This window comes from Callorhinus ursinus, unplaced genomic scaffold (assembly GCF_003265705.2).
Source record: "Callorhinus ursinus isolate GAN/ISIS: 27379988/994484 unplaced genomic scaffold, GSC_fseal_2.0 scaffold41, whole genome shotgun sequence".
NCBI classification, from domain to species: Eukaryota; Metazoa; Chordata; class Mammalia; order Carnivora; family Otariidae; genus Callorhinus; species Callorhinus ursinus.
Window position 1 is genome coordinate 10784337 of NW_027397103.1, and position 23360 is coordinate 10807696.

General features: G+C 51.4%; 1 protein-coding gene across 13 annotated transcripts in view; it reads right to left on the reverse strand.

The window, feature by feature from the left end:
- Positions 1 to 347: 347 nt before the first annotated feature.
- The window catches only part of KDM2B (lysine demethylase 2B), a 118198-nt gene continuing 95185 nt past the window's right edge, over positions 348 to 23360 (reverse strand). For 10 of the 13 annotated variants that reach the window (XM_073881174.1, XM_073881172.1, XM_073881171.1 and 7 more), the window contains 11 exons: positions 19824 to 20048; positions 14303 to 14446; positions 13011 to 13098; positions 12579 to 12847; positions 12260 to 12373; positions 11582 to 11620; positions 10758 to 11437; positions 9885 to 10048; positions 9643 to 9804; positions 8747 to 8965; positions 348 to 1640 (listed from right to left, as the gene is read on the reverse strand). In XM_073881174.1, the coding sequence (XP_073737275.1) occupies positions 1459 to 1640; positions 8747 to 8965; positions 9643 to 9804; positions 9885 to 10048; positions 10758 to 11437; positions 11582 to 11620; positions 12260 to 12373; positions 12579 to 12847; positions 13011 to 13098; positions 14303 to 14446; positions 19824 to 20048 (2286 nt within the window). In that variant the 3' untranslated portion in view covers positions 348 to 1458. The remainder of the gene's footprint in view (positions 1641 to 8746; positions 8966 to 9642; positions 9805 to 9884; positions 10049 to 10757; positions 11438 to 11581; positions 11621 to 12259; positions 12374 to 12578; positions 12848 to 13010; positions 13099 to 14302; positions 14447 to 19823; positions 20049 to 23360) is intronic. The other 3 variants (XM_025889574.2, XM_025889577.2, XM_073881181.1) reach the window with 1 other exon arrangement.

Consider the following 23360-nt stretch of genomic DNA (forward strand, 5'->3'; position numbering starts at 1 on the left):
CCTCCCGCCGCCCTGGCCCAAGGCTCCCTGCTCAGCAGGGAGTCGGCTTCTCCCTCTCCCGGCCGCTGCCCCCCCCACCCCCACGCGTGAGGGGCCTCCAGGGAGAGGCTGAGGAGAGAACGGCCCCCACCCGCGCCCCTGGGGCTGTGGCAGTTCTTTGCTACAAGTGGGCTCCGAGGCAGCCCCGCAGGTAAGCCACCTGCTCCTGCTCCTCGGGGCGGCACACGCAGGCCGCGCTTCTCCCAATGACGGAGCTAGGGCGTTTATACCAGTGTGGAGACCGCTGCCTCTGGACTTCTCATTCCGATTTCGAGTCCACTCGAACAGAAACTCTCCAAGGCCAAGAGTGCTTTTTTGTACAATTGTTTATACAAATTCAACAAAGGTAAAACCGCATCGGGGAAGGTCTAGGAAAACACCACCTTACAACAATGGCACCGATGAAGGTGTAACTTTACAACGAGGAAAGAGCCGTGTTCTAAACTTTGAACGAGAACTCAACTCACTTCAAGGGAGAGAAAAAAGGAAAAGGCTATGTTGGATCGTTTATTCTACTTCTTGACCCACTGTATAAATTAGACCTGTGTAGGATACAAGAGCTCATGCCGGCGCAAAACCCTCCTGAGTGCAAAGGCTGAAGTGTGAATTTTAAAATTTTGAGAAATGGGTGAATTCTATACAGAGGAAACTTGGCAAAGTGTCTTACTTCGACTATAATTAACATATATCCACATGCTTATGTAATTCTTGACGTACAAAGCAGGCTCTCAACTTCCAGTTAAACATGCTTTTAATTGGAAGGTCTTCACCTGCTTTGCCAGATCTGGGCACGTGTGGAGACGGATTATTTGTATTGATGAAGTACAGGTTAAGTTCTCTCCTACCTTAAGGAAACCAGGAAAGTTGTCAATCTCAAAACAATAAAAACACAGGTATGCATTCAAACCTTGCATAAATAACTTTTAAACAATTTGTACAAAAATAGTTCTGCATAATGTAAGATGTAACAAAACCAAACAAAAAAGTGTCACAACGGCAGCAATGTGGTGTGTGGTCCACTTGATGTTGACACCGCCCCCCGGAGTTGCAAGGAACGAGGCGTCCAAAACCAAACCACCACCACCATCCAAACTCCGAAGCTCACGCTTCAGTAAGAGAATTTCTTCAACATCCATCCTCCTCTCCAGTGGGAATGTCTTCTTGATAAAGGCTGCCTTTAGAAATGGTCCGGAAAGCAGTGCAGTTACAATTCAGAGAGCCCAAAGCAAAGGGTCCGGTTCACTCAAACGGGTGGCGGAACGGCTTCTCCCTCGGCAAGACTTGCCAAATGGAATCGTGTGGTCTGTTGTTTCAAGTTCCGAATTGAAAATAAAAGCCCTAGTTTCTGTAAAGTCTTTTCCCCTCCCCGGCCATGTCCCCTCTCCCCACCCACCCCTTATTTACATACTTGTCCTTGGACTAACTCAGTTTCTGCAGGAGTTTTTCTTCCACTTGCCCAAACTGGACACTCACAGACATTTCAGCTATGAACTGCTCACAGCCTTCCTTGGTCACCTGCTTGCAGTACCTCAGGTCAATATGACAGATATTTCCACAGCGTTTGAAGAAGGACAGGCACTGGTCAGTAACCTTATTGCAGTCTGCAGGGAAGAGGGGACACCGTGAGGCGGAGGGACCGCAGACAGAGGCCACAGGCCCCCCCGCCCCCAGCCCCCGAACCCCACCAAGCAATGAAGAAACACGACAGAGCCCTTGAGCACAGTCCAGTCCCCTAGTGCCCTAGGGAAAACTGCACTTTCCGGAAAGCTCTCATTAAATGGGGAATGGTTCTAACTACCAATTATAAAGGTTCATGTATGCTTGAAAAGCATTCAGACTTCCAAGTAAAATCACTTACAAGCTTAAATCATTGCCTCTTTATATGTATATATTCTCACATAAATAGGTCTCCTGTCTATGCTGTTTAACAAAGAGAGGATCACAATATATTAAATAGCTTGCTTTTCCTATCCAATTTATTGTCGATAAGTACCTCCCTCTGTACGTTATTGTGCACTTATCGGCTTATTCCCTTCAGATCACCAGAGATGAAGGAATTGGGGAGCAAAGGGTGAGAGTGATAATATCTGTACGGCCATCTTGGGATCCTTTTCCCTGATATGGGCACCAGGGCTTTCAAGCAAGGCACAGCATGCTTGTGAGCCCCCTTACCAAATGTTTACTGGAAACCCATGCAGAAGACCTGGGTGCTAAAAGGGGCTGGCGGGATTCTGTTGACAGCGAGCAAACCCAGAATTCAGAATCCTTCATCATGCCCTCAGAGACATGCTCTTCTACCCATACTCTATTAACTTATATTTTGCTTTTACCACCCTCTTTTGTTTTTGAACTGAATCCACAGTCCATAGGCTTCAATGCCAGTTAGCATCCAACTGGGGCTCAGAGCTCCCCCTCTGGACCAGATAAATTCCTTCATCTCTGGTGTTCAGATGGAGGCCTCTCTTTCTCATCACTAACGTCTGCACTTTCCTTTTTCCATTCAGGTGAGTAGGAATGAAAACAGTACAGGTAAACTGTCAAAATAATACAGCCCTAGTGTAGGCCTCATGATTGTCCAAGTCCCAGGGTTGGAGGTGGCATAAAGAAGTAAACAAGTTCAGCCAAGTTGCAGGATACAAAATGAACACGCAAAAGTCAGTTGCATTTTTATACACTAGCAATGAACGATCAGAAAATTAACAATTCCACTTACGATAGCATCAAAAAGAATAAAATACTTAGGAATAAGTTTAACCAATGAAGTGAACGACTTTTTACACTGAAAACTAAAAAAGTGCTGCCAGAATTTAAAGATACAAATGGAGAGCTACTCCATATTCACGGGAAGACAATATTGTTAAAATGTCAACATGTCAACACTACTCAAAGCAATCTACAGATTCAGTGAAGTTGTTATAAAATACCAACAGCTTTTTTGCAGAAATACAAAAATCCATCCTAAAATTCATGTAGAAATGTAAGGGATCCTGAATTTCCAAAGCAATCTAGAAAACAAAATTGGGAGGACTCACACTTCCTGACTTCAAAACTCACTACAAAGCCACAGCATGTCTGACTGGCATTAAGGTCATATAGACGAAGAGACCAGAACTGACAGCCCAGAAATTAAACCCTTGAATCCTCAAAAGATTTCTGACAAGGTGCCACAACCACTTAGTGGGTAAAAGACAAAGTTTTCAACAAATGGTGCTGGGAAAATTGGATATCCATATACAAATGAATGAAGCTGGACCCTCTACCTCATACCATACACAAAATTAACTCAAAATTATTTAGACCTAAACATAGCTAAAAACTGTATGACTTTGAATTAGTCAATGGTTTCTTTCGTTTTTCTTTTTTTAAAGATTTTGAGAGACAGAGCATGAGCAGGGGAGTGGCAGGAGGGGCAGAGGGAGAAGCAGTCTCCCCCACTAAGCCAGGGCTTAATCTCAGGACCCTGGGATCATGACTGGAGCTGAAGGCAAACACTTAACTGACTGAGCCACCCGGGCACCCCTGAATTTGTCAATGGTTTCTTAACACCACACCAAAAGCACAAAGAGACTGAACTAAAAGTTAAAAACATTTATGCAAACGACACTACAAGTGAGTGAAAAGACAACACACAAAATGGGCAAAAGTATTTGCAAATCATGTATCTGATAAGGGATTAAAATCCAGAGTACATATATAAAGAACTACAACTTGGGGCACCTGGGTGGCTCAGTTCTGACTCTTGATTTCAGCTCAGGTCATGATCTCATGGTTGTGAGATGGAGCCCTGCGTTGGGCTCTGTGCTGAGCATGAAGCCTGCTTCGAATACTCTCTCTGCTTCTGCCCACCCCTGGCTTGTGCATGTGCTCTCTCTCAAAAACAAAAAAACTCTTACAACTCAACAACAAAAAAATCCACAACCTAGCTGATTAAAAAATGGGAAAAGGACATGAATAGACCTTTCCCAAAGATGATATACAAATAGCAAATAAATGAAAAGATGTCCAGCATCACTAATCACTAGGGAAATGAAGGTCAAAACCACATTGAGGGGCACCTAGCTGGTTGACTCGGTAGAGCATGGGACTCTTGAGATTACTTAAAAAATAATACATATTTCAAAACCACACTGAGGTATCACTTCATACCCACTAGAACGGATATAGGTGGAAAAAAAAAAGATTAGCCAGGATGTGGAGAAAATGGGAGCCTTGTGCACTATCAGTAGGAATGTAAAATTGTGCAGCTGTTATGGAATAACAATTACGGTAGTTCCTCAAAAAAATTAAACCTAGAATTACCATATGATCCAGCAGTCCATTTCTGGGTATATACCCAAAAGAATTGAAAGCAGGAACTTGAACAGATATTTGTACACCTATGTTCTCCTAGCAGCATTATTCATGATAGCCAAAAGGTAGAAGCAAGCCAATTGTCCAATGATGGATAGATAACTAAAATTTGGTATAGACACACAATGGAATACTATTCAGCTTTAAAAAGGAAGGAAATTCTGACACATGATACAACATGGATGAACCTTGAGAACATTATGCTAATTAAAATAAGCCAGTCAACAAAACACTTACATAATTCCATTTTTCTTTTTTTTTTTTTTATTTTTAATATTTTATTTATTTGACAGAGAGAACACAAGCAGGGGGAGTGGGAGAGGGAGAAGCAGGCTTCCCGCTGAGCAGGGAGCCCGATGCGGGGCTCGATCCCAGAGCCTAAGGCAGACGCTTAACGACTGAGCCACCCAGGCGCCCCCATAATTCCACTTTCATAAGGTCCCTAAAAAAGTCAAGTTCACACAGAATGGGGACTGTGAGAGGCGGGGGGAAGGAGGAACGGGGAGTTATTTAGTGGGTACAGAGCTTCTGATGGGGTGAAGAAAAAGTGCTGGAGATCTGGATGGTGGTGGTGGTTACATAACAACGTAAATGAACTTAAATGCTAGTGAACTGTATACTTAAATTTTATGTTAGGTATTTTACCACAATTTTTTTTTTTTAAACTTTGGAAGCTGGAGAAGAGGTAACAGTTTAGTAGATTTGAGAAAGCAGAGAAGCAGATTTATTCTGTAAACACCCAAAGGTTCCAGTAGTGGAAGCAACAATCACAGGAAATGGAACTAAAGAAGGGGTTAAATCCCCTCCCCAGCAGCAGAAGAGTGGCGTTCCAGCCTCTGGTCTGGGCACCATCTGGCACAGCAGGCTGGGGCACCCAGCCAAAATCAGGGTCTGTGGGGACACTTCCCTGCTGACTGTTGAGATCCCCCAGCCTCCTTCCCTTGCCAGGCCCTAGGACACGGCAGCCTAGCTTGCACCCTCCAGTTGGGAGGTCAAACAGAATCCTTTTGGCAGCCCTGACCAGCTCAAGAGAAAAGTCTGAAAGATCTCACATCTGGGTTTCCCCAAAGAAACAACCCATGCTGACCACACACTGACTGATGTCCAAAGCCTCCGGTCACCCCAAAGCAGACAACCACGCAGTGACACTAAATCCGAGGAGGATCTCTCATGAGGGCCACTGACTATGTCTGAAGGAGAAAGTATATGCAGGGAGAAGAAAATAAAGCTATCGATATCCTCAGGATGGATCTAAGAAACAGGAATAGGCCTCTTTACAAAAGTACAAAGAACAGGTGAGGGGAGGGGATGGGAGGATGTAGGGGGCGGGTGTGAGTTCAGCAAATAAAAATAAAACTGGAAAATTAAAAATATAGGTTGAACCATATGAAACCGCCCATGTTTTGACTGTTTTTGACCTACATAAACAACAGCAATAAAAACCGGGCACCTGGGTGGCTCAGTCGGTTAGGTGTCCGACTCTTGGTTTTGGCTCAGGTCATGACCTCAGGGTGGTGGGATGGAGCCCTGCACTGGGCTCACACTCAGTGGGGCGTCTGCCTGTCCCTCTCCCTCTGCTCCTCCCCCCACCTGTTCTCTCAAAAAAAATCTTAAAAAAACGAAACACTGTATGAATTGTGTGATAAAGTAGAAGAAAACTCCCAGAAAAGCAAGAAAAAAGAAGACACAATGGTGGAAAACAGGAGGAAGAAAAAAAAAAGGGTATCAGAGCACTAGGTTAATACAGAGAAAACAGAAGAAAAGGAAATTTCCCAGAACTGAAGGACATTTGTTTCTAGATCGAAAGGGCTCATGAGTGTGCTGCACGAAAAGATTCAAACCAAGGCTCATCATCAAAAATTACAGAAAACTAGGGGCACCTGGGTGGCTCAGTGGGCTAAGCCTCTGCCTTAGGTCATGATCCCAGAGTCCCTGGATGGAGCCCCACATCGGGCTCCCTGCTCAGCGAGGAGTCTGTTTCTCCCTCTCCTGCCCCTACCCCTGCTCCTTCACTCTCTCAAAATAAAACCTTTTAAAAAAATTACAGAAAAATAGAAACAAAGAAAATATCCTAACAAACTTACAAGTACAGAAAATATTCACCAAAGGATGAAGTACCAAGTGGTCTGGATTAGACTCTGGAAGGCAAAGAAAAAGGAGCAATGCCTTCCACTTTCTGAAACAACATGGTTCCTAGATCCAGCTAAGCTATCAATTAAGTGTGAGGGAATAATAAAAACATTTTGGACAAAAATGTGGGATCAAGGAAAGTGGGAACCCTACACAACACACAGACCAAGAAAATTTCAAGGATGGCAGTGGGAGACAGTCCCAGGCTGAACAGAAGGAAGGAGTCTGGGAGAAAGTCCAGAAAGGAGGGCTCCTGCAGAAACTGGTCGGGGCCAGAGGGATTTGTGTGGGGGCAGAACAGTACTCATGTCTGGTGCAGAGTCTGCTTAGAGACTAAGCAAAAAACTGGCAATTATTGGGGGGTGGGAGGATGGGTTAGCCTGGTGGTGGGTATTAAGGAGGGCACGTTCTGCGTGGAGCACTGGGTGTTATATGCAAATAATGAATCATGGAACACTACATCAAAAACTAATGATGTAATGTATGGTGATTAATATAACATAAAAAAAAGGCAATTATTATTAATTCCAGGGGAAAAAAATTTGTGCGAGAAGGGAAATGTACTTACAATACACTATTTAGCTCAACAGTGGACAGTACTTATGTGGCCATAAAAAGACAGAGACTTAACTGTGAATTAGAAAATAAGGGGGAGAGAAGACATAAGAGCAGTAATCCTTGTGTTCTACACAGCAAGCTAATAAATACAGAATGCCCGAGTGGAAAAAGAAAATCAAGAAATAGCAACATAGGCTTGCTGTGTGGAAGTACAGAGACAGACACCGGAAGAAAGACTCTGAGGTGGTTTTGTGTGTGTGTGTGTGGGGGGGGGGTGGATCAGGGGAAGAGAAGGGAAGGGCCTGCCTTGTGCACCCAAATAAATATTCTGCGGTGAAATTCAGCCTGAATAACAAAAGCTGGACAACTGTGACTTTACTCTGTCACTAGAGAAGATCCTGCAAGTTCATGGATCCTGGAGCATGTCCACTGTCCTCTATTTTGTGCCACAGACTTACCTTTATCATTAGTTATACCGATGGCAAGGGAAAACTCTGTAAAAAGAGACGACTCTCAAAGAGACTGGGCATAGAGGTCTGCCGCCACGTACAGCAGAGCCCTTCACCGGGACGCAGAGCTCCCTGTACGGAGACGAAGGGAGGGCCTTCATGGAAAAGCAAGTGCAGAAGCGGGTTTCCACACGAGGAAGCGCGGCACGGTCGGCGCTGCAGGGGAGGACTGCTCCTGGGATCTCTGCCCCAAGGCCCGGCGGACTCCCGGTACAGAGTCGCCACAGGGCCCAGCCCCACCCAGGCCCTTCCCCCGGGGCCGCTCCAGCATCCGTGCAAGACCACGCGGCGAGCCGGGAGGGCTCTCCTCTCCGCCTCCACAGGGAGGGTCAACCCTTGCCACCAAACTCCCCGAGGAGGAGGAGAGTGGCTTCCTAGGCAGAGAACTGTCTCGTACTGCCCAACCTCCTCAAGTGTGGCACAGTTGACAGGAACGTATGTATCTACCAAGCATGAAGTGAAGGTGTCCTTTGTTAGTTGCTAATTTCTGGAGGAAAAAAGTGGTTTTTTAGGTCTTGTGTAAATCTTACATACACAATCTGACATCCTAAGCAATGAGACCAGAACTGGGTGAGCTGGGCGGAGGGGGGCTGCGCTCTCTGTCCACCTCGCCATCAGTCACGCCCCAGGACCTTGCAAACCGGCTCAAGCCCCGTCAGCGAGTGAGGATCCTGCAGACGCAGAACCCCGGCGCCAGCCGTAGCGTTTCCTCCCCTCCGACAGGCCCGACAGCGGGGTCGGGAGGGGCGCACCTAAGTGCGGACAACAGCAACAGAAACAAAGCTACCTCGTCGGTCTGGCCTGCCCGGCCTCACCGCCCACCGCTGCCCTGCTCCCCTCCCTGCAGCACGAGCCAGCCTGTCTGCACCACCCGGCAGAAGTTCCTCAAGTCGGTATTTTGGGTCAGGAACCATGGCTCCGTGCTCTGGCTGCTACCAGCACCATTTCTTGGCCGCAAGCCTTAGCAATCCAGCAGTAACTGCTGTGTTTCATGTTTCTCCTCTAGCCTAGGCCGTCCGTCTGTATTGTTACAGATCTGTCGTCGCCCTAACACTGGGACCCTCTAAGAGCAGGCACACAAAGTACTTCCCCACGAACGTGAAGGTCCCAGCCTGTCCCCCAGGGTCCCAGAAAGACCCTGCTGGGTGCCCCCGACTGACCTGATAGGTTGATTTCGGTTAAGGAGTCTCGGGTGGTGGTGCCCACAGCAGTGAGCAGGTTGATGGACTGGTCAGTAACATGGTTACAGTAACTAAGGTGGAGCTTGGAGAGCAGGGGCATGTGGCGTATGATGAGCCGCAGGGAGGCGTCCGTGATGTCCAGGCCTGCTAGACGCAGCTCCACAATGTTCCGGAGCTTGCTCCGATTGTCCATCTGACCTGAGGGGGCAGGAAGGAGGGAGGCAGCATTGTCGACCTGACCGGGGAGATCTGGTCACACTAACCTAACACTAGAAGGCCAACCAGCCACTTGTCACGCTTGGGTTTCACTTGGCCATTGAGTATTTCCCCAAATTAGTCCCTACATTTAAAAATCTAAAGCTTCCACATCAAATCTCACACTTCTGGAGTCTTGAAAAATCCGAACATTTTAGAAACACAGCCCTCATTCTACCCAGCAGGACTCAGCCAGTTGGGGCAGGACAGCACAGCATCTCTGGATCACCACGCTTTCCTCGTGTAAGTGACAGGTGGGGAGCAATGGTTCCCTCTTGGGACCCCATCTCTAACTACACCGACCCCCGTGCTCACGGAGGCTTAAAGCCCACGAAGGATGAACGGACAGAGAAGCAGTGAGATGCATGTGAAGCCCCCCCAGCGGAGTCTCGGGCGTGCAAAGAGGCCTCTGCCCTCACGCATCGCTTCTACTGAAGGAGCCCGAGAACACGTCAGCCGGGACAACCTCTGCATCTTCTGGGAAAGGGCTGAGACCAGAGGAGGCTGGGGAACACATGCACCAGGTGGGGCCCGTGGTGGAAACCAGATCCAACGGCGCAGCCTGGTCACACCGCCTCTAAGCTGACCCCCTTGGGCACGCCCTGGGCCTGGCCACTCACCTGGCCTGTTGTCTGTGGGTGGGGACAGGAGATCCCGCATCTGGGCGTCCTTCAGTCCTTCCACCCACTGGACATCCAGGGTTCGGAGCAGCGGACAGCTGGAGCTACAGAGTGCAGAGACCGCGATCCACGAGCAGCCCGACAGCACCAAGTCCCGGAGCCCTGGGGACAGAGGCGGCAGATCAGGAGATGCACCCTAGCCCCCACCACTGCACCTCTGGGGTCCCTGGCCCAGTGCTCACCAGGCAACCGGTTGATGAGCCAGCTCAGCTGTTTCTTGGAGATATTGGTCCAGCTGAGGTCCAGGGAGACAGGCTGTCGCCGGATGATGCCACTCAGCATCAGGGGTGTGATGGACTTGCAGTGGTTCAGATCGATGCGGGTCCATAACCGCTTATCGCAGCACCTGGGGGCCGGGCCCAGCAGAGGGGGGCATCATCAAACCTGGGGGCTCCTCAAGTGAGCCCCCTGCATGGCTGGGGCAACTTCCCCCACGACCAAGTTCGGGGGTGGGGGACTTTCTAACTCCACCCTCTGGATCCTTCATTTAATGCCTGTCCTGCCCACACCTGGGCACCTTTGCTCTGCCACAGGCCCCCATGGGAGAAGCCAGTACCTGCTCTGCACTATTTACTGGGGGCTCTACTACACCCCCTACAGGCCACTTCTCACAACAGTGCTCTAGGCAGACATCGTATTACACCCTTTTACAGGGGAAGGTAAGTAACCTGGTAAAGGCAGAAAGCTAGGAAATACCAAAGCTGAAATTATGATCAGTAAATGGAACCCTTGCTTTGAACCTGGGCTACCTCTTTAAGGACAAGGACTCCACCTGGTCCTCAGCTCAGCTTCCAGGGGCTGAATCAGGCAATCAACTAGGGTTCACCTCTTCTGACCAGACCAGCGTGACCAAATTGCTGTAGCCACCCGGAACTCTTTGAGAAGAATTAAGCTGGACTGAGCTTAGAAGGAAAAAAAGATCACCACGATGACTAAAGTGGGGACACATACCCCGCATGTGCCCTTCCCGGTCTAGTCTAAGCCTGAGCCTGGAGCCTGACACCGGGCCGGTCCCTTGCTGCCTCCCCATCCAAGCTCAGCCCAGCGCCCCTCACCAGCGGTTCCAGGTCCTGCAGACCCGCATGCAGACACACAAGTCTTGGTGGCTGAGGTAGCTGAAGACGGCCATCCACACCTCCCTGTGCATCACGTGGGCCGCCCCGTCATCCAGGGGCAGCGAGTCAGGCGGGGGGCTGATGGGGGGTGGCCGAATCACGTGTCGCTCCATCTGGATGCACTTGGGCGGGGACACGGAGGGAGGGGGCCGGGAGATGACACGGGGTGGGCTGCGCAGGCCAGGCCCCAGCTGATGCCGCAGCTCCCGAGGGGTGCCGGTGAGCCCCTTGCTGAAGCGGTGGGGGCGCTCGCAGAGGCCCAGGGGCCGCTTGGGCTCCTCGCTCTCACTCTCGGGCTCTGACTTGATGGGCTGGTGGTTCTCGTTGGCCAGGCTGTTCTCCGTCTTCTGGATCTCTTGGTTCAGCTCCTTGCTCAGCTCCTTGCTCAGCTCCTTGGTGGGAAGCCGCCTTTTCCTGCGTATCTTTACCTTTTTCTTCTCCTCTGGGCCCTCTGCCCCCTCCGTGCTGGGCCCAGCGGTAGGGGAGCTGGAGCGGGAGTGGTCGCTTTCCCGGGCCTTGGGGGGTGCCTCGGGCAGGTCATCCTCCGGCTCCTGCTTGAAGCGCCGGAGAGGCTTGTTGGCAAGAGCCATCCGGTCCTCGGCGTTCTTCCAAGACCGCCGCTGAGGAAGGAGGGGGAGCGAGGGCAGCTAAGCCCCTAGGCTCAGGGCTGCACCCACCCAGGCCTCCCCACCCTCCCACGTGGGACCCACTGACCCAGGGGCAGGCGTGGGAGGAGGAGAAAACAGGAGAATGGAAAACGGTACCTTTTTCCTGAAAAGCTTATCTTCTTTGCCAGGTTTTAGCTGTCACAGGAAAAAAAAAGCATGCAGAGCTTGCTCCCGGGGTTCATGGGATTTGGTCCCCTCTACCCCCAACCCCACCACGAAACCACAGTCTCTAGAGTAGGGGCCGGAGGATCACCTTTCCCCCAAATCCCATCTCTACGTGACTGATAGACAGTGGGCCTGCCCTGCTGCTTTTAAGAGAGAAGTTGGAAGGGAGAAATGTGGTCGAACTGTTCCCACCCAACCGACCTCCCACCCTTGGACAAACCCTGAGATGTGCACTGGCACACTGAGGTCGGACCTGGCCCTGGGAGCCAGTCCTGGAGGCAGGGCCTGCGGGGTTCCCAGCGGAGCCTTAATGGCTGGAGCTGGGAAGACAACCGGGCGCCACCTCGTGGCCGAAGCGGGAAGGGCCGGTGGGCGGAGCGGGGCCGCCAGGATCCTCCGAGGTTCCCAGATCCACCGGGCTTCCCCGCGGCAGCTTCAGTTTCCCAGGCTCCTCGCCAGAACCACGAGCCAGCGATCCGGGACTGGGGCCTGGGAAGCTGCGGCGGCTGCGGCAATGGGCTGGAGGACCCGGGGGGAGGGGGACCGCGGGGGCGGCCCGGGACTCGCAAGTCCCCAGGACCTCGGGAGGGCGGGGCGACGTGGGAGCACCTGCTGCTGGAAGTAAGTGAGACTGGATCTCCACCAGGGGCTGAGGCTGCTGCCTAGAGGGGGCCTCGGCGGGAGGTGAGCGGAGGAACCGGGGGACGTTTGCAGCGTCGAGGCCTAGAGGGGTGGGAAGAGGAGTGACTCGCTGGTTTTCCCCTCCTTTCCTTGGGGCCAGCCTCTCAGGACTTATGTGACCTGCTCCGGGCAGCCAGAGGCCAGGACCCTGAGTCCTCCCCGCTGCCCATCCCCGCCCCCGCCCGTGCGCCCCGCACCCGGGACCAGCCAGGCCACCCCTCGCTGCCCCGCTCCTCCCAGTCCGTACTCGCTTGCGTCCACTCAGCTCCTGGGGCTTCTCGTATTTCCGCTTCCTTCTCAGGTGCACGTCGTCCGTCTTTCGGCGCAGGATGCCGTCCGGGGGCACCTTCTTGGGGTGTTCGTCTGACCTGCGCCTAGGCGCCTCCTCACACTCACTCCTCCGCTTGGCAGGCTCCTGCCCTTCCTTGTTGTCCCGGTTCATCTTCTGCTCCTTGAGCAGGGAGCCAGGCAGGTTGGAGGCATACTTAAAGCCAGGGCCACGCTTTTGCTTGTAGGCCAAAAAGAGAGAAGGAACAAACCAACTGTATATCTTTGGACTTGCACGCCTCCCGGAACCCGCAGCACCCCACTGGCCGACAGCGCAGGGACAGGCTGCATCTGGCAAGGCCAAGGTCCGCCCCTCCCAGGCTGACCCCTGGGACTTGGAGCCCGACACTCACTTTCCCGGTCTTGCCGGCGTGGTTACACTTTGGACACTCCCAGCAGTTTGGAAGCTCATCGTTGACCACGCCCTCTGACTCCTTAATCTGCAAAGGACACATGCCAGTCAGCAAGGGGGGGGGCAGAAGATGCCACACCTGCGAGGAACATCAACAGCCCCCTCCCAAATGCCATTTCTAGCCCATCCCTGACCAAAAGAAAACAAAGGTGCCTCAAACGGGTGGCTCTTGATGCTGGCCAGGGGTCAAATCCTAACTTGCCTCTTACTAGCTCAGTGACCGTGGGCAAATCACTCCATCGCCGTGGGCCGGTGCCCTCAATCATGAAATGGAATGTACCTGTCTCACCACCGTTCTGCAACAGGTCAGTGAGATAACCTCGGTAAAGCGACTGGCTCAAGGCCTGGCACCCAGAAAGGACCCCACCAATTGGTTCAGTCATGGAGTAGCACTGTCCTGGGTGCTAAGCGTGAGAAGCTCCGAGGCGCTGTCTCTGATCTGGGAGACTGAAGTCACCAGGCAAATAAACCATGAAGGTCTGACTTCCAAAGGCAGGGAGATATCACAGTGCCCCCTTCAGAGTGGGAGGTGTGTGCAGGAGGATGAGCCTCCAGACAAACCCCCACTACCACCACGGAGGAACGGAGACATTCCAGAACTGAGTTAACATCTGGGGCAGGCCGACCTGAAGCTTGCTAAAACATACAGATACACATAGGCTGACCCCTGGGATGATGGGGAGGTGCCAGGCATGATGACATTCTCTGGGGACAGCCCAGAGCAGTCTCTTCCCTTCAGCGGTGGAACCTGTTGCCTAAGACAGGCAGGCACAGCACGGCGGTCCCCACGAGAAGGCAGCCCTGCCCCGGGCACACCAAGGGAGCAGGTTCTTGGCACACAGCAACTCTGACGCAACCACCTGTTGTTACGGGACCCGCCCTCCCCCGGCCCAGGCCTTGTTCTCCCAGAAGCCTGGAGCCACGGTTCCAGCAAGCGGCACAACCACCCAGTCTCTCCCTCTGGTCTGGGTGCAAGACTCTGGGAACTGTCTGTGGTTCTGAGGTATCGGGAGGTGGGGGGTATGTGTTCATTCCCTCGAAGACACGGGTGGCGGAGGTCTGAACTACTCCAGACTCTTCTTGGCCTCAGCTCATTATCTGCCACACAGAGCCCCACAGACTTGGAGGTCCTCTGGGCAAGGAAGCTCACCGGGCCCCCCAGCATCAGCACCACCGGAGGCCCGCAGTGGGGGTGCTGAGCAGCACAGCCAGAGCCCCCTGGGACTGCTCACCTTAAGGCATCCAGGGTGGATGATTTCATTGCAGATGGAGCACTCCATGAGCATGAGGTTAAACTTTCCCTCTTCCTCTTCCACTGTGTCTTCCTTCCCTGCCTCGCCACACACCAGGCACACGGCGGTGTGGGGCAGCACGGGCTGAAGAGCCGGAGAGAGCAAGCCGCGTCAGCAGGGCCGGACCGCGGGGAGCAGGTACAGGCCAGGAGGCGGCAGAGAACCGGCCCAAGCCCTGCCCATCGTTCATTCACTCACTCGTTCCAATATTCAGCCGGCTACCATCTCTGTGTGCCAGATACTCAGTGCCGGGCATAGCACCGAACAAGACAAATAGAAATCTCTGCCAGCCTGAGCCTACATTTTAGTGGAGGGAGGCAGACAAACGGAGAACAACAGCGTATGTTGTGACAAGGAATATGGAGAAAAATACAGCGAGGCGGCCCAGGGGCAAGGGGGGGCAGGGGGGCTCCCTGGAAACACAGAGGCCAGGACCAGCATCACCTGAAGGAGGGGGCGGGGTGTGACCTGCGACCAGACCCGCGGGGGGCCGAGGCCACACGTCACCAGCGCGATCACCGCACCGTCCCTGCCACCTTTCCAGGGAGGTCCGCAGGGTCAGAACCATCGTCAGAGGAACACTAAGATGTTATCTGCCTTTTCCAACTATGTTGACATTTGCTCCGGTGAGTGAAACTCTGGCACTCGTCAGGACGGCACTGCGTTAGTCCCTGCCACACGCTTATTACAAAGATCGCCAGGTTTCACTGAAGAAGGGCTCTGATGGGGCAGAAAAAGCTCCTCACGTTATTAGAACTTTGACCCTTGAGTACGTAACCTTTTTTTAAAAAAATACTGTTATTGGAGTACGTATCTTTGTAGGGTTCTGTACGACCAAACAGGCAGTGTATGCACAGAGCACTGGTGCTGCTAGCCGGAGGGCGCTTATCTCTAGGAAAGGCACTCGTGACTGCGCTGTGACTGCGCTTGGGCATTTTCTCCACAGAACATCATTCTACTTGACAGAATAACTGATTAAAAAAAAAAAAAGTATTGGCAGATTTCTCAAAGATGAAATGAGCTGGTCACTTCCAGAAAAACAAATTTATAGCATTTGTTACAAAGGATAAAATTCACATTTTAAAACAAAAATTAGAATTTTGGAAAACTTACATCAGCCACCATGAACCGGACAGCTTCCCAATAAAGACTTAGTTCTAAGGAGACTGGTGGTGGTGTTAACAAATGTGATTACTTTTTCTTTTTTCTTTTACATTGTATAACACTGTGTGCCCATATTTGGAATATCTGTATGACTCAGTGCGCCAGTGTTCTCCAAATAACCAATGGACGATGTTGTAACATCATGCATGAGCAAATGAGCTGTTCCGGGGGCAAGAAAGACTAATGAATTTTAATGTAACAGTATGAGAACTTCATTGATACAGTTTCAGATTCCACATTGCAACTAACCTTTAAGAAACTACCACCTGTTGAGTTCCAGCAGAGTATCAGAGACATCCACCACTACCCACCTCCACCTGAAAAGACTATGAAAATACTCCCCTCCCCTTTCCAACTACAGATCTGTGTGAGGCCACATTTTCCTCACATAGTTCCTCCAAAACAACGTATTATGACAAAATGAACACAGACACATATGCGAAAATGCAGGTCTTGTCTAATGAACCAAACATAAAAGAAGAGATATATGAAAACATTAAACAATGCCATTCTTCCTAATCATTTTTGTTTTGGAAGACAGAGTTATTTCTCATAAAAATGTTCTTTATGAAAAAAATGTTCTTTATGTTAACATGTAGTCTGTTCTTTTCAAATAAATTCAAAGTTTTTTTTTAAACTTCTCTGTTTTAATTCTGAATACAGTAAAATAACCCACATCAACAAAGCTCTTCGGGGTCCTCATAATTTTCAAGAGTTCCCAAGACCACACGTTGAGGTACTGCGGGAGGGTCAGCACATAGACTCTCCCCTTATACACACCCACGTCCCCGTACCTGGGATCCAGAGGAAACACACAATTTTTATTACACTGAATTAGAAGAGCTTCAGATAAGCTGGGATATATGGTCCCCTAAATGGAAAGTCTCTAAGATGGCACAAACATTTGAGTTCAAATAAATAGAACACTGAAGGCAAAAGAGCCATCATTTGTTCAACAAATACTTAATAAACATCTGCTAAAGCCTGAAGCAAGCAACCAAAAGGGGAACAGTAATGAGGAAGGCAGCTGCTTCCTCGAGCTGTCTGGGAGACAGAACATGCCGAAATCCTAGGAAAACATGGGAAAGTGCCATGGGAAGCAGCAAGTGGCTGATTGCAGGACTCCCAGGATGGGGAATTTGGGCTCCTACAGGCAGAGAGAAGTGGGGAGCAGGAACAGCAAAAGAGACCTCCAACCCACATGAAAGGGGACAGAGAAGAAAGAGCAAGAGCATTCGGCAACAGGGGGGCAGGCCTGGCCAGCCGGGGCAGGGCACGCAGCGAGCCCAAAGCTGGAGGTACTGGGTGGGGAACACCTGGTGGCCAGAAGATGATGTGTGCTGGGGTGGGCAAGGCTAGGGGACTGATTCTGGAATCAGCAGGTAGAACCACAGGCAAAGCCACCACAGAGACTCGGGAGAGGACCCCAGGCCCAAGCCAGCAGGGAGATGGAGCTGAACAGTGTGAAGGGATGAAACCTCGCAAGGAGGAGCAAAGGGAAGGCTGGTCATGGGGAGAGAGAGAGTCTGCACATCACGAGAGAAGGGCCTGGAAAGGGAAAAGAGGTGGCCTGCACGTGTCAGAGGTGGGTAAAGCACGCAGGAAGAGCCCCAACAAAGTGGAAAGGTTGGAAGAAGAGTAAGGAGGATGCCAAGCGTCAGGCCAAGACTACATTTACTATTAGTTCCAGAAGCCCCGTCAGGTTGGAGAAAGACACAAAAGCGAGGTTTCCTTCAACACTCACTGTGCCAGGCACCGGTCTAGGCGCCAGAGCAGAGACAGGTCCCGTAACTGGGCCTCGAACACGGGGCGGGGCAAGGCTGAAGAGACAGTGCTGGGTCACGGCCCACGTGCCGAGTTTGAAGCGACACTGTTCTCAAAACCAACAGTCCCTACGGATAACCTCTCTTAAATCCTGACAGAATGCAACAGGTCACATGGACCCTCACTCCAGAAAAATGTATATATAGGCATGCACAGAGACAAAAAGCTGTATTTAATTTCAAGGGGACTCCCAAATTTCCTGAAATCCACTGAAATGACCTGGGTACAGGTAACAAAAACACAAGCAATGAAACAAAAATGTACAGCAAAGGAAACGATCCACAGAGTGAAAAGGCAACCTATGGAATGGGAGCCAATATTCAGAAACCCTGTATGTGATGAGGGGTTAATAAGCAGAACACATGAAGAACCCCAACTCAACAACAAAAACACAAACAATCCAATTTAAAAATGGGCAAAGGACTTAGACATTTCTCCAAAGAAGCTATGGCCAACAGACACATGGAAAGATGCTCAACATCCCCAATCATCAGGGAAATGCAGATCAAAACCATTCGGGTAACCATGACCAGAACAACAGTAAATCCCAAGTGTTGGTGAGGATGTAGAGAAAACGGAACATGTGTGCGCTGCTGGGGGGGAATGTAAGGTGGAGCAGCCTCTATGGAGAACAATATGGCAGTCCCCAAAACAATTAAACATAGAGCTACTAGGGCGCCGGGGTGGTTCAGTTGGGTTAAACATCTGACTCTTGATTTTGGCTCAGGTCATGATCTCAGAATCATGTGATCAAGCCCCAGGATGGGATCCATGCTCAGCATGGAGCATGCTTGAGATTCTCTCTCTCTCCCTTCCCCTCTGCCCCTCCCACCCACTCATGCACGCATATGTGCGTGCATTCTGTCTCTTTCAAATAAATAAATAAAATTAAAAAAAAAAAAAAAGAGCTGCCGTATGTTCCAACAACCCTACTTCTGGGTATATATCCGAAAGAATTCAAAACAGGATCTCAAAGAGATACTGGGCACCCCCATGTTCACAGCAGCATTATTCACAAGAGCCAAGAGGTGGAAGCAACTTAAACATCCATCAACAGAGGAACAAGTAAAGAAAATGCAGCATATACAAACGGTGGAGTATTATTCAGTCTTTAAAAAGAAGGAAATCCTGACTGGCAGTTGGTAGAGCATGCAACTCTTGATCTTAGGATCGTGAGTTCAAGCCCCATGTTGGGCATAGAGTTCATGTATTTAAAAAAAAAAAAAAAAAAAGGAAATCCCGATCCATGCTACAATACAGATGAACCTTGAGAACATTATGCTCAGTGCAATAAGCCAGTCGCAGAAGGAGAAACACCACTTATATGAGGTATCTAAAGCAGTCACACTCAGAAAGTAGGAAGGTGGTTGCCAAGGGCTGGGGGAGGGGAAACGGAGTTGTTCGATGGATATAGGGTTTCCATTTGGCAAAATGAGAAGGTTCCAGAGATGAGCTTGCACAACAACTGAGTATATAGGTAATATGACTGCACTGGACACTTAAAAATGGTTAAAATGGTAAATTATGTTCTGTGTTTTTGACCATAGTAAAAAAGCAAACAACAAACCATAAAACTAAAAAACACACAGAGTATTTGTGGAGGGAGAAGGGGAAGGTGGCCCTGGGCTCGGAGGGACAGCCACAGCCAGAGAGAGGCGTACCCGATGCCAGGCTGGGCCTTCGGAGCTCACCCAGGAATCCTGCCCCTCCTGCTGAGCCTGCTTTCCCACAGGAGCAGAGAGATCACGGAGGCCCGGGGAGCAGCACCCTGTGGAAGGCAGAGCGTGCGTAGGTGCTGGAGGTCCTGGATGCACAGACAGACCCCGGGAGCATGCCAAGTTGCCAGAGTCTGCGTCCACTGCCCTATCCTGCAGCAAGGCTGGGGATGGTGGGACAGTCTGCTGGAGCGGGCCAGGCTCTGCAGCAGACCAGCTCCTAGGCACCATAAATCAGTCCTCTTTATGTGGGGCAGCCCCCTCAGGAGGGGCACTGACCTTTCGCCTAGACCTCTGACTTTGAAGGCAGGACAGGAAGGAAGGGAGGGCCTAGAACCGTCATGAACTGGACCATAAATGTTGGCAGTGGGGTCACAGACAGGACAGGCTGACATCTTTAATGGCAGAGACTTCAAAGTACTCGGTCATCTAGGGAAGGAAGGAGTTCTAAGACCAGCAGCCTACGAAGAAAAAGGAGCCCAGCACGGTTAAGTCTGCCCCCCAAGTCCTACAATGTGGAATCTGAAACAGCAGTGGTCTGAGCCCCCTTTCTTCCCACAGGGAGCACCTCTTAGGGGTTTCCGCAACTGGAACATTCTCTTTAAGGGAGAGAGCAGACAGACCAAGGAGCAGAACAAGCCAGGGAGGTGGCGTCTGGGTGCAGAGGAGGGCCAGGGTGCTCCTGGGGGGAAGGCAGGGCTGCCCCCGCCGCTCTGCCCTCAGGAGCATCCCTGGAGAGGTCACGCCGCCGCACTCACCGCGATGCACTGCCGCATGATGCAGCTCTGCTTCATCCGCCCGGGGCCCCCAAACTTCTTCATGTCCTTGCAGAAGTGACACTCTCCGCACTCGGTCCGCAGGCAGGCCTCGCACTTGCGGCATCGCGTCCGGCGCCGGCGAGCTCCCGCCGTCGTCCGGTTGGCGGCCAACTTCACGGCCGAGGCCGGGCCCAGCTTCCCCTTGGGCCGACCTACTGCCCGGTTCTGCAGGAGAGCACACAGGACCGGTGAGATGGGCCACAGGGCCGGGTGTCTGGGGCTGATGTGTTCCGGTCCCAACCCCAGGACCTCAGACAGCGGACCTTATTTAGAAAGAGGGCCTTTACAGAGGTGATCCAATTAAATTAGGTCATTAGGGTGGGCCCTAATCCAATAGGACTGGCATCCTTAGGAAAGGGGCGATTTGGACACAGGCACAGAGGGAGTACGTGTGAAGACACAGGAAGGAGATGGCCATGTGACTGGAAGTGTCTATGCGCCAAGGAAGCCGGCAGCCCCCAGAGGCTAGAAGAGACAAGGCAGGATCCTCCCCTAGAGTCTTCAGAGAGGGCATGGTCCTGTCAGCACCTTGATTTCAGACTTCTGGCTTCCGAACTGAGAGAGAGTAAGTTTCTGTTGTTTTAAGTGCCCCCGTTTTGGGTACTTCATTATGGCAGCTACAGAAAGTGAACAGAGGCCACCCTGCTTCTGAGAGCACGTCCTGGTTTAAGACCCTTCCATGGCCGCCACGTCTCAGCACAGGCCCCTGCCTGCCTCCGGCCAGGTTCTGCTTCCCCCAAGAGGCCGCACACGGCCACACGGAAGGCCTCTGACCCCTCGGCCAGAAACACAAATCCCCTCCCTACTCCAGTTGGCTAAGACCTACTCATTCTGCAGGCCCCAGTCTACACACTGCTTTCTTCTGACTGCCCTCCCTGCCCTCCCTGTCCCGTGTTTGGGGCGCCTTCTATGGGCTGTGTTCTCAGGGGTCTTCCTTCTGAGATACAGAGCTCAGGAAGGCAGTTATCAAGAGTGTCTTGACACCACTGTCCTTTGACAAGATGGCCTAGCACACAAGGATGTGCTCAGCAAACCAAACAAAGCCTGGTGGAATGAGACAGTAACCCTAAGGAGGCTTGACTTCTGAGCTCTTCTCTAAATGGGCTCCAAATGCTTCTTTCCCTGCGACTCAGAAGAAAACAGAAACAGATGAACAGAAGAGCGGTACAGAAATGCCTAACAGTGAACCAGCCAGCCACGGGTCCTGATCAGAGTCCTGCTGTCCGGGCCGGCAGCCTCAGAGCCCCTCGCCAACCAGGATCAGTTGGGGAGCTCCCAGGCCAGCTGCCAGAGGACAGCGTCTGCTGAGGTCCCCTGCACACCTGGCATCGGAAGTGGGAGGGACCAGGATGGTGGTGGGTGCTGTCTGAAGCACCTTTCCAGATAGCAGGAGTCTGCTGAAAAATGCTTTGTCGGTCAGGGAGACAACTCCTTACCCCAAAACTATCTGATCGAATTGGCATCTAATGCTTACAATAGCCCCTTTGCGGCCAACTAATCTCAAGTCCAGTCCCAGCCTTTTAATTTTACTTGTTTGCCACACCTGGATCCCTGACAAAAGCCCCTCCTCTACTCAGCTCCAGGGCCCAAAAGTGTGGTTACTATGTATCACAACGGTGCAAAGGGTCCTCCTTCCAGACACCCCTCCCCTCAACACCACAGGGGCTATCTAGAAACCTATAACCACATCAGGAAGAAACACAGTCCATCTTTCTTTGTGAATAAAGTCTCACCATCATTCATTTCTTCCACAGTGCAGTGGTCCCTGCAGAGAGCTGAAAATCTCACACACACATCCCCAACCCCCTTTGGTATTGACACCTTGGATCCTTCCCTCCAATTTATTTTCCCAGCAGCCTGCAACATTCACGGGAGCCCCGCTACTCTGGATCTTTATCCCACTCAACTTGCTCTGAACTCCAGAGGAAAGGGAGACACAAGATGTGGCTCCAGTGGCCCATCCGTCCTCATCGACCCCAGCCTGCTTCCAAAGAGCCACTCCATGCTCAGTCAGGCCCCCCTTCAGCTAGCCCGGCCAGCGGCCCTGTCACGACCGGGCCTATACGCCACCAGCTGCGTCAGGGAAGGGGCGGCTCCCACGCATGCTGCTCTGTCTTCCAGCAGTGAAGGTCCTGCAACACCCCCCACCCCCAGTCACACACGGGAGGAGCCCTAACACCGGAAGAGGGATAAATCGGCCTACAACATCACACACGTCCATTCAAGTCAGGTACTGCTGCCAGATGAGTAGTTTAAAAAAAAAAAAAAAAAAAAAAAAAAAGGAGGTTTCAGAGCCTTTGGAGTTAAGAGAATGATACATAGGGGCCATGGACCCGAACACTAAGCAGCAGACTAAAGAACAGCAAGTGTGCCAGGCGGAAGCAGCCATGTGACAGCAGTAACAGCGGATATTTGCTGAAAGCCTGCTACTGATCATTTTACATATGATAGGACCTTATTTTCCCAACAAGAACCCCATGAGAGATGCCATTTCTCAGATGAGGAGACTGGAGGGAGAGGTGAAGTAACTTGCCCATGGTGACGGAGCTCGCAGAGGATGAGCACGCACCCAAACTGAACACCATAAGCCAGAGCTGATGAACAGGGCGAGAGTCCACTGGAGGGAAGCACACACCCCTGGAATGGGTCCACGGTTAGTGCCTTCACACCCATAGTAGGGCAGGTGCCGAAAAGACGTATGGAGAGGCACATCCACTTCCAGAGAAACGGACACCAAGACAGCTTTTCCCTCTCCTCACAGCGCGCAAGAATCAGAGATCCCACCCCTATAAAGAGTGCATGTCCTGGAAGCAACTCACTCCTCTAAGCCCCGAAACACAGTCAACAAGGTGGACGATTCTGAGCCTCAAGTCGGGCACAGAGAGGACAGTGCAGTCCAACATCCAAGGACAAACCAGGGGTGAAGGGCTCAAACTCTGACCCCCAGAGCAGGAGAGTCTAAGGACTAGCTGCTTTGGTGAAGGACTGAAAAAAAATTCCCAGAGTCCAAACACGGCTCTCTCCTCCCACTCAGGAACGTCAGGTATAAATAGCCACTGGGCGCCTTTGGCCTTACTGGCCGCGAGGGCAGTGTCTCTCTGAAGTGAAACGTTGGGCCGATCCAGCCAGTGTCACAGAGCTCAAATGTAACTGAAACAAGCCTACCTTCCAGTGCTTTCCAAAGCACATTCCCATCCAGAGAAGAACTTTTCTAACCCATGGAAAAAACAAATCCTCCTGGATCCTGATGGCAGCTGAGACATCCTGGAAAATGACAGAGCAAATGACAATGTCCTGGAAGAGGTGTGAGGAGGCCCTGTTTTCCGAAGACCTCGACTCAGGCGGTCTCTAGCCAGCTGCCAAGTCAAGCCAGAGAAGCTGCTGCTGCCTACAGCCTCATGACCAGCTTCTGTGGGAAGTGGGCGCCGGCTGGCTTGTCAGGAGTCAATCGAGCAACACTTGAGATGCTGGAGCCCA